An 11,428-nucleotide genomic window follows, 5' to 3' on the forward strand; every position below is an offset into this window, starting at 1 on the left:
TGGCTCTGAGGAGGGACATCAGGACTATCTTGCTAAACCTGTAACCTGACTCTGTGTAACTGGCACAAAATGGATGAAAATATATACAATCTCTTGTGCATACAGGGGTGTTTTAACTATAATCAACATAGAACTGGTTTCAGAGAAGTAAAATACTGTAACGAATGAATTATAATGAAGGTATAAACAAACATCTCTGCTAGAGTGAACCTAATGTTGTCCCTGTTGCACATATAGGTCATAGGAGGACGAAGGACACGGGCACTGGACCACAAATCCCACAATAGAACAATACTGACTGTTGTAAAGGTTAAGGGTGTCAGGTTGAAAGAAGTTGTACAAGCCTCCTCAAGGCGGCAGGATGCACGTGAACCAGTGTCAGCAAGTGATTTACTATCCACGTTTCACTGCATCTAACCTCACACCCAGCCCCGAGGTGGGTTGGATAGTCCTACTTTTGTGAATTGTGCCAGGAATCAGTGGCACAGAGGCGTTTTGAACTGTGGAGCAATGCAGATGGTGGCTGATGCAACTGAGACCTTCTATTTCTGCCAGAGGAAATACATCTTTAAATCTTAATGCGTGTTACCTTCTTTAAATTCTACTTCTACCAATTAGGGGAACAGATAAGGCTCAGTTACATCCTCTAACTGTCACAATCAACAGAGACACTGATATAAAATGTCTCTAACAGAAAAGTTATGACTACACATGTGACAGAATATAATATAAAGGGATGAAACACAGGACGGACTGAACCTACATTCTCCAACTGACCCCCTGAGCTATTAATAAGCTCCAGCTGTCTTCCCAAATTTCCCCTTTGTGAATGGAAAACTACACACAAACTCTACTGGATGTGACACAACAGTGAAATGTCTCACAAATATAGGTTATGGAGACTCTTCTGTACCTGTTGTGCTAAATATCTTTGGTCTGACACAAGGTCACGGTAATCCACTGAACGGGAAGCGGCGTGAAAACAATCATGTGCTTCCCAGAATGATTGTGGAGGCAGATATAGCACCCGGAGGTGCCACCATGGAGGAGACCTGGCCCCCGAGCTTGTTATGTAGTAAACAGAAAGCCACGGCCAGGCACAGGATGTGATTAAGTCAAGCGCAGCTAAGTCCAGGAGCTATTTAGAGACTTCACCTTTAATTGAGTTGCATTCAGAGTATCACTTTCACAGTAAACACAATAAGTCTGGGACTCACACACAAACAAGGGGGGGGGGGGGTAAATAATGATGCTGCCAGAAATATACAGAGCTGCAGCCCAGACACTCTGACCTACACAGGCACAATAAAACCAGCTGGGACAATGGGAGACAGTAAACACAGTGCAGACATGAGTGTACCCACCCCAGGCTAAAGGGTGACGTGGGTTTTTTATCCCAGAACATTCATGGATCAGGTGGTTACAGCTTTGTCATTTCAGTGACACGTTCAAAGGAAATAAAAGAATCACAAAGGGATCATGTAGTCACTGGGGCCGGGGTATGGGTAGACATGTCTGACTGGTTTGGTGCACCTCGGTCTGTCCGCGCTGGCTCTGCGGGCGCACTCGTCGCTGTCGGTCCGGCAGGTGCTGCAGTGGCAGCTGAGGGCCACCGGGTAGGTGAAGAGAGGGTTGGTGTTAACGGGACAGCCGGGCAGCACCACCGTGCGGTACGTCACCTCGTCATAGGTGCAGCCTCTCTGGACGACACGCGGGCCAAAGCTGTCCCTCAAGTTGCGTTCCTGCTCGTCACACACAAACACAGGTTTTCCCCTCTGCACATTAAAAAGTACCGGATGAATTCCAATGAAACCCAGTGGAAGGTCAAGAAAGAACTCATTAAATCACAAATAGGATTTTTCCACTTTCTTTAACTTTGCACTATGTGGCATTTTTCACTATTTTCCTTCATGGATCTTGATGAAAGAATGATTTTTATGAGTGTGTGCAATTTGGTGCAGATCCAAATAAAAATGTGTATCCAGTGAAATAAAATGTGGTTTCACAAGGGGACTGCTAGGCCTTGGTGGAGGGATGTCATTCTAGTTAAGTGTTGATTTGAGATACAGGTGAGACAAAATTGTGCGGTGAGGGTTTAATTTTAAAATGACTTTTTTTATCTCATCTAAGAAAAAACTATTTCTATTAAATGTGCTTTCGCGTTGTACTTATATCAAGTCACAACTAGTTTTATGTTACATGACAGTAAATTAACGGAATGGAACAAGGCTTTTTGTAAAATGGAAAAAAAGGGAAAAATTCACTCATGTATCTCATAGTTTTAACCCAAAACCTAATACCAAACCATTATTTCCATTCCTTAACACTTAAATTACACATATACATGCTTAATTACAGGTTAAACATTGAGCCAACCCTTCCAGCTGAATAGAAACGAGTGTTTTCTTCTTGTACACACCCATGATTTGCAGAATCCCATGCAGCTCGTCGTGTTGATGGCCACACAGAAGTCACACTCCGGCTTCTCCACATACAGAGTGAAGTCTGTGGGCAAACACATGGGAACAGTCGGGCTGAACAGCAGAAAGAGGAGCCAGCAGTTGAACACGGCCGTCTCCATGTTTACTTGTGTTCTTTACTGCGATCAGTTGGAAGCTGCAGGGGAAAGAGAGAAAGAGAGATGAAATGACAATCACATAACGGAGTTTAATCAAATTATTTGGTATGGTATGTTTCTGTTGCTTTGCTCACCTTAAAGAGAGATGTGGTCTGCAGGTCTGACGATGCTGTGAGTCTGAACAGGATTTATGTGATATTTATATAATCCCCCTTTATGCAAACCGGCCGTTATCGTCCATCGGTGACGGAGAGGAGGAACTAAACTTTCTGTCCATTATGTGAATGACATGAATTAATAATGTCTTTCATGAACACATGTGATGCAGTAACCGAGAGGAAGGACGCCACGGATTCTCCTCAGTGCGTCTCAGTATCTGATTCAGGAGTCTGAGTCCGTGTCCACTAGATGTCACAACATCCCCCAATCGCTCAGTGTCTGCTTGAAAGTAATGGGTTTTTCATGAAGCGGTAAAAGTCAAAGAGTAACCTGAGTCTTACTTCTTTTTCCAAAACAAACCTTGTCGGTCTCTAATTTGAATAAATATTAACTTCTTTTAACAGAATATCTCCGTGCACGTCAGGTGTGCACGTGAAAATGATAAGGACTGAAAAAAGTGACACTAAAGCACATCCAAATTCAGCATGTGCACAAACCTGCACTGAACATGGGTAGAAGGCATTCAGAGAGTGTTTGTCTTTTCTCTTAGTCAGTAGAAAATAAAAACTACAGTCAGCATTCACGTCCCAATACCGGATTTTTCCGATAGACAACAAAGTTCTTTAATTTGACATCCATCACCTTGACACTTCAGGGACTTATCTATATATTTGATTAATGATTGTCGAGAAAAGTTACAATGTTAAGTAAGCGATTACTTCTCATCTGACATTTATTAATAGTGGCTCAGATCCCTATAGACAATGATCTAAACTCCTCCTCTTAATAAACCTTATCTTTTATGACACACACCGTTAGAATCTTGTTCTTCTCTGGTGTATCAGTGACTAATAATGCTGTTTGTGCAATCAAGGCTTACATCATGAAAACATGAAGAGCGCTGGGGTCAGTTCAGTTTCCATCTTAGCTGCTCATTATCTGCTCAGCTTTACAAACATTAACAGAAAAAGCCATTTTTTATTAATTATTCTTAGGAGTAATCACACTCTTAGGAGTAATCACACTTCAGCAGCTGCTTTAAACCGACTTTCTCCGTCTCCTCTGCAGTCGTCAGATTATTTCTGGAGTTTGACAAACTTCTTTGTGCATCGCAGGAGTGACAAGGATGTGTTAGGTAAAGCTTCAGTAATGATGACAGCCGGAGAGGTGAGCCAACCCTAAACTTTAAACCTCCCTGGCCACAGAAATTCCTGATTTAACTGATGACTACTGAGTAACCTGGAGCTTTAGAAGGAAACGTAAAAGGAACGACATCAACGGCCGCTGACGCATCATAAGATCCTCATGTTTTACTATCGTTGGAATTTTGGCTGACTCCAGCCCTATGTGTCCCTGATGGATTATTAACTCCAGTAAAGAATGTTTATAGTGGGACCAACAAGTCAGAGTGCACTACAACAGGAGCAGTGGTGTGTTGTTATCAGCAGGAAAGACTTAACGCACTGATACTCTAAACTAGCAGATGACGGGAAAAAAAAGGAATGGATTGTTCTTTCTTTCCTGAAGGTTTGAAGAGAACGTTTAAGATGAATGACCCAGATTGGTGTCCAGCAGTCGACAGATTCTGAGACGAGCTGAACAGCTTATTTTTTCCGTTGTCTTCAGGCTGTATTTTTCTTTTGGCTCATGAACAACTGGACTTGAGAGCAATTGCAGGACAATTCAGAGGGAAGAACATTAAACATTAGCAAGATTGCATAATAGAGGAATCCTCTTGAATCGACGCTGCACAAGGAAGCTTCTTCTACTGAACTCACCATGGTTGGTACAGGTGGTCCTGTGGATACCTTCTCAGTGTGGGACTATGTGGTGTTTGCTGGCACAATCTTGGCGGCGGCCGGCATCGGTCTCTTCCAGGCCATCCGAGGCCGCAAGGAGACCAGCAGCGAAGAGTTCTTGTTGGGTGGACGGCAGATGACAGCTGTGCCGGTCGCCATGTCCCTCACCGCCAGCTTCATGTCGGGGATCACGGTCATCGGCACACCAACTGAGGCTTACCGGTTTGGATCGGCCTTCTGGCTCTTCGGCTTCTCCTATGCCATCATGTCTGTCGTCACCGCTGAGCTCTTTGTCCCGCTTTTTTACCGACTGGGGATAACCAGCACCTACGAGGTGAGACATCACAGACATCTAAATCATTTTAATGGCTCAGAGGCTGGAAGACACATGCAGCACATAATCACTTTCATATAATATATAACCCAATAATGCAAGCATGCTCTTTAGGAACACGACACAGGCTGCAGATGAATCATCTCTTGTTTGCGGTGATAAAAAGGCTCATGGGGCCGGAACTGAATCCAACTGCTATAAAAGTATTTTCTACATAAGTGTGAAGTAAAAACAGTAAGAAACAAAAACAAAGAAACAAACAGCTTTAATCTTCTGTAGATATGGATTCAAGCAGTGGATGCAAACAACATAATCCATCTTTTTAAAGATGCTTGATGATCTAATTCTCTCTTGTATTTCTAGTACCTGGGGCTGCGCTTCAGTCGGCCCATCCGGATAATTGGGACGTCGATGTACATCTCACAAACGGTAACTAGCACAAACAAAACCATTCAGATGATTAAAATGGTTAATCTAACATGGTAAACAGCAGCTGCCTCTTTCCGTTTGACTTTATGTAAGATGGATTCTTGAATATGAATCACATGCTTGTTGTGCTTCTGTCTAATCAGCTAATGCTGGTATCTTCTTCCAGGTGCTGTACACCGGTTTAGTCATCTACGCTCCAGCTCTCGCACTAAATCAAAGTACGGTGACGACAACAGCTCAAAAAACAAGAGAAAACTTTCACTACTTCTTACTTTTCCTTGTTTTTATAAGCTCCTAATGTTCACACACAATCCCAAACCCTTTTAACCTGTTAAGTAAAGGGTTAGGGAAACCCATGGTTGTACATGCATAGAAAAGATTCATATTTGTATAAAACCATTTCATATCATAAGTTAGAGACAGTGTGATTGGGATTTTGGCTACATCTATGATAAATAATCACTTAGAGGGTAAAACAGAGGCAATGGAAGGTCGTGTTAAGTTCTTATTATTATCTTTCTTATTTGAGTCCGAAGTTCTCTTTCACAAATCTTTTCTACACATGTCAAATTTTGAATTCCTCATGCAGATTTATTTAAGTCCATTTACAACAACAAATCTTACTCACCCTTACCTGAGCCTGTATTTTTCATTTCTCTCTTATACACATAGTTAAACCTAAAAAAGATGTGTTCTACTTGTGTTCTTGTAATAAAGCAAAGTTATATACATCATTTTAATATCTGAATAATGAGATTTTATTTCCTGATTAGTCACTGGACTGAACCTGTGGGGAGTGCTGGTGGCGACAGGAGCGGTCTGCATCCTCTACTGCACTTTGGTTTGTACTGTACATTTGACAGAATATGATTTATTGGATTAAATACATAATCTGTGCATCATGACTGTTTTCACATCAAGACAACAATCCAGTCCAAGTATACTTCCATCTCAAAAACATCGAGGTTTTAAATGAGCAGTTTTAAATCATCCACCTGCAGCAGTTTGTTGTTACTGAAACTAAAACCATTTTCTGCATGATGATGCACACTTATACACATGATGTATTTCACGAAAGTGCATGTAAATACTCAACTCTCTTACATGGATATATTCTCAGGGCGGCCTGAAAGCAGTGATCTGGACAGATGTTGTCCAGATGGTGATCATGCTGTCGGGGTTTGTGGCTGTTATAGCCAGAGGAGCCGTGCTGCAGGGAGGCCTGACCAAGATCTGGGAAGATGCCGGCGAAGGAGGCCGACTGGAGGCGTTTGAGTAAGTGCACCAGCAGTTAGTTATTGTTTTAGTTTGTTTCAAAGTAATTACAATATAAGACAGGTGGGGCTTCATGAATCAGAGTGTCTTATGAATTTGCAGACACAGGGAAACAAAGTGCATCTAACTTTTTTTATTATTCCCTGTTACGCAACTTGTCTGCACTCATTATAATAAAAAAACTGAATATTAACCAGAATGGAACTCAGTAGAGCGTAAACCTTCACCAAGGCCCAGCGCTCCCCTTTTGAAACCACACATAAATTCACTACACACGCATTTTTATTTGGATCTGCACCAAATTGATCACAATCGTAGATATCAGTCACCCAAACTACGCCAGATGTTTTCATCAAGAATCATCAATTATTTCCTGAGGAATAGATGTAAAAGTCAAATAACCTCCTAACTCGAAATGTTGAAGAAAGTAAAAGAAAGTAAAGTCCTGGATCTGCTCCAAAATGTAATGGGTGCTTTCTTGGGCTATTTCCAATCCTTCTGCCAAGCTTAGTGGAATTCCATTCTGTAGTCTAAGTGTAATCCTGCTGACGAACAAACCAACAGGCAGGGGTGAAAACCTTAAAAATGACTTTCCACGTTTTTAAGTTATATGATTTACATTATAAGTTTATGGTATAATGTCCCTCAAAGTATTTTTCCGTGTTCCCTTGTGTCGTTGATCTTCACTACAGCTTTGACCCAGATCCTCTGAAGCGACACACCTTCTGGACCATTGTGGTCGGAGGCAGCATCATGTGGGTGTCCATCTACGCCATCAACCAGTCCCAGGTGCAGCGCTACATCTCCTGCAAAACCTTGGGCCATGCCAAGACGTGAGCGTTCCATTACACAGTACAGAATCACACAGACTGTGAGCCAAGGGTTCGTGCACTGACAGGTTCTTCTCTTTCCTCTCTCAGGTCATTGTACTTGAACATGATCGGCCTGTGGTTAACTGTGAGTCTGGCTGTGTTTTCTGGCCTCACCATGTATTCCATTTACAAGAAATGTGACCCTCTCCTAAACGGTGATATAAGCACCCCCGACCAGGTAGTCTCTTTACTCCCCATCACACGGCCATCCTGCTGTACGTTGAGTTAAAAAAAAAGTTAACAGTAAAATGGTTTGTGTCTGCAAACCAGCTGCTGCCCTACCTTGTGATGGATATTTTGGCGATCTACCCTGGAATCCCTGGTTTGTTTGTGGCTGCTGCATACAGCGGGACTCTGAGGTGAGGCCTGGGGAGGAAAGGCAACTGTATTATTTCACAACAAAGTCAGGAATGCTGTGTTGAAAAGGAAAATACAGTAGAAGTTAAGCTTCAGCTGTAAGGAGATAGTGTTTGAGCAACAACTGAATCATCACTTGAGTACTAAACAACATGATATTAATCTAATCTACTATTTCAATTCATCTTAAATGAATCCATTTGTTTTCCAGCACCGTGTCTTCCAGCATTAACGCCCTGGTTGCCGTCACTGTGGAAGACTTCATCCTCCCAGTGTGCAAAAACCTCACAGAGAAACAAGTCACCTGGATGAACATGGGTCTGAGTAAGTTGTGTTCTGATGGCCGCCAGAATGAAAGCAAAAAAAATGTACAATAGAGAATTGAAAGAGAAAGAGAGTTAACTATTGTTATGAATAAATGCTGTAATCGCCTTAGATTACAACATACACTTCTCAGTAGAGACCAAGATTATATTACCTCCAAGAAGGTTACGTTTTTACGATCTGTCTGTTTGTTCGTGGCTTAGTTGGTTTGCTAGTCAGCAGGGTTACGCAAAAAATCCTCAACAGATTTCCACATAACTCTGTGGAAAGATGGGACATGAGCCACGAAAGAAACCAATACATTTTTACGAAGATCCAGGATTTTTCCCCACTTTCTTTAAAGTAGTGTGATAGGTTGTTTCCCAGGAAATATTTCATGGATCTTGATGAAAAATCTGGCATATTAAGAGGACTGATATCTGTCAGTGTTTGCAATGGGGTGCAGCATGATTGAATTTACGGTGACGGAAGTGTTCCACTGCCATTTAACCTTATCTTATCTTGTGAATAATTAGCTGAACATTTCCGCTACACAATTTAGAACATAATCAAAGACAAATAACAAAATCTAGTTCATTACAAAAACGCACACTCGAAGACAGACAGACTTTGCAGGACCCAAAGCAAAAACAGTTACTGTCTCAATCAGGTAGATTAAATGAGACAAACATGTGCGAGCAGGAACACAGAAGTTCAATGAACCTGAGATAGGCTGAGACCAAGAACATGGCCGACTTCTGCATTTATCTCACAATACAGCCTCAGGGAAATAATGCTGCACTCTTTGTTGTGTAAGACTGACATTTGGGTTTGTATGGTGTTTTTACAAAATACAATAATGTTGTTAGTCTTACACAGGTAATAATTCAAGGAAATATTTGTGTAAAATAAAGTGACAGAATACCAAATGAAATCCAATTAAAAACCTGTTTCATGATCATTCTAGCAAATCTATATGAACCAGAATTGTTTCTGGCACTTCAACTCTACTAAAAAAGGAGAAAAAGGATTTAGACAGATTCCTGGACACACAGCACTGTCACAACACGCCTACTAATGGCTAAGAATGTACTGTCTCCTGACAACATGCAGTTGTTTAGATAACTAGGATTACTGCAGATATGCCCAAAGAAAAGAAGAAATATTTAAGGCTTTTGTAAATCAAGAATTATGAATGTTGGATTAAGTTTATGCAGAATAGTGATTTCAATTTAAAATAAAAAAACTGCTGCACCATCCACCTGGAAAAACTCAAACATTGGTTGCATTAATCACAAATTATCTCTAAAAGAGAAAATCTAAATATGTATGACTCAGATACAAAGTTGAATTGTCATTTTCATGTGTAGACATTTGAAGTTGTGATTAGATTGTTCCTTTGATTTCAGTTTTATAGTTACATCTATAATTTGCATCTCCAAAGGTGTGTTCTTTGGAGTCGTGTGTATCGGAATGGCTGGAGTTGCCTCTCTGATGGGAAGTGTTCTGCAGGTAACACTCATTTACTGCTCTACAGCCCCACCCCAGGGTGAATGCGAGGAACTACAATTCTTCACACAATTGTCTATTTTCAGGCAGCTCTGTCCATATTTGGCATGATCAGCGGACCTCTTCTCGGTCTCTACCTGCTGGGCATGCTTTTCCGAACAACAAATTCAGTGGTCGGTATCTACTTGAGTATTTACCACAACATATGAACCCTCTGACATCAGAAAGACGTTTTTGATTTAGGAAAAATGTGTGTGTTTACCTTTCAGGGAGGATTACTGGGAATGATCATTGGTCTGGTGTTGACTCTGTGGGTGGGGATCGGAGGCCAGGTCTACCCACCGTCAGAGGAGAAGACGATTCCTCTCCCTGTCACCACTGTGGGCTGCTTCAACGCTTCAACCATGGCTCCCTTGACCACCGGACAGCCTGAGTGAGTCATGCTCCAGAAAACAAAGCTTCATCTGATCATATTCCAACTAATGATATAGTCACGGTTAGTAAGTTAATACTGACCTCATATCAAAACACTTAGAATTACATCTGAAAATACATTTCACTAACCACTGCTTTTCTGGACTGTGTTCCAGAATTAAACTTTTGTACTCTTTAAATATACTTCCAGATAAATGCTGAATCTGACAAGAACAGCTCCAGAGGGAAAACATGTTTTTACACTAAGAGAAGATCAAAAAAACCTCTAAATGTATATACACATATATATAGTTCAAACATGAAAAACTGATCAGTCACTGGATCTTATGTGGCTGCTAGACTGACAGTGTTATCACCATCAATAATGGTTATAAAGTTAAAAGAATAGTTTGACCTGGAAACTTGAAGACTTTCCTCTGTGTATCAGTTTCAGACCAGCTCTGGCCGACTCCTGGTACTCCCTCTCCTACCTCTACCTGTGTCCGTTGGGCACACTGACCACAATGGTGTTTGGTCTGCTGGTGAGCATGGCCACAGGTGAGATATATCCTTCTTTCACCTCGACTTCCACTGCAGAGGAACCGTACAGCTGCTCTCCTGTAAATGTTTAAAGTTATAACCTACTATATAACAGTTACTGCCATATAAATCTGCATTTTTTAGGTGGGTGTAAACAAGAGAAGCTGAACTCGGATCTGTTTGTGAGGAGCAAGGACCTCATCTGCTTCAGCTTCTTCAATAAATCAAAGGTACGACGACGTCTCTTATTGTCTCTCGAAACTCTACAGCCGTGTCTGTCGTGGTGTTGATGTGCTTCTTCATGTTCTTGACCCACAACAGGTGTCAGATGTCACAGAGAAGGATTCAACAGAGTTTCATATAAGCGCGGACGACTTCGATCTGAAGAGACAAGTTGAAAAGTCCACCAAGCTGTAACGAAGCTCCCTCAATGTTCATCATGGAGACATTTTCAGTTTTATTTTTCTACATTTATTGTGCTGATAAAAAAAAGAAAGAAAATTAAATCCACTACTCGTTTGTGCATATTTATGTTTTCAACATTTTGCTGAATATAGATAATTAATTCGATTTTGTATTAAAGAAGTTGTCGAAAAAGAAGAGTTGAACTTGTACAGAATGCAATTAAAATGAAAAAACCTTATTATTATCAAGAGTTTTATTATGTTGTAACTGTTATCAGGACAATAAAGAAAAGGGCACCTAAAGTAGCACAGACACGACACACTGTGATATGGCTCACTGCCCTTTCTTCCATTGTTCTCCGTGAAAGCTGCATTGCTTCACCTCAAGCTAACTCTGACTCACTGGAAAATGATGATTGCTGCCCGGTTGTTCGGTTTATGACTATTTGTTAATT

General features: G+C 41.2%; 2 protein-coding genes across 2 annotated transcripts; one reads left to right on the forward strand and one right to left on the reverse strand.

The window, feature by feature from the left end:
* Positions 1 to 1,466: 1,466 nt before the first annotated feature.
* On the reverse strand, positions 1,467 to 3,048 carry tshba (thyroid stimulating hormone subunit beta a). The gene is made up of 3 exons (XM_053445206.1): positions 2,713 to 3,048; positions 2,420 to 2,616; positions 1,467 to 1,742 (listed from the first exon to the last, which is right to left on the reverse strand). Exons 2-3 carry the CDS (start codon positions 2,579 to 2,581, stop codon positions 1,467 to 1,469), a joined length of 438 nt encoding a protein of 145 aa, XP_053301181.1. The 5' UTR covers positions 2,582 to 2,616; positions 2,713 to 3,048.
* A 1,468-nt stretch (positions 3,049 to 4,516) lies between these two features.
* Positions 4,517 to 11,393, forward strand: slc5a8l (solute carrier family 5 member 8, like). The gene is made up of 15 exons (XM_053439233.1): positions 4,517 to 4,870; positions 5,234 to 5,299; positions 5,466 to 5,517; positions 6,073 to 6,140; positions 6,420 to 6,574; positions 7,267 to 7,407; positions 7,495 to 7,624; positions 7,717 to 7,805; positions 8,015 to 8,127; positions 9,551 to 9,618; positions 9,702 to 9,788; positions 9,885 to 10,048; positions 10,484 to 10,587; positions 10,714 to 10,799; positions 10,891 to 11,393. Exons 1-15 carry the CDS (start codon positions 4,517 to 4,519, stop codon positions 10,984 to 10,986), a joined length of 1,773 nt encoding a protein of 590 aa, XP_053295208.1. The 3' UTR covers positions 10,987 to 11,393.
* The last annotated feature ends 35 nt before the right edge of the window (positions 11,394 to 11,428 follow it).

This window comes from Pleuronectes platessa, chromosome 2 (assembly GCF_947347685.1).
Source record: "Pleuronectes platessa chromosome 2, fPlePla1.1, whole genome shotgun sequence".
In the NCBI taxonomy this organism is placed as follows: Eukaryota; Metazoa; Chordata; class Actinopteri; order Pleuronectiformes; family Pleuronectidae; genus Pleuronectes; species Pleuronectes platessa.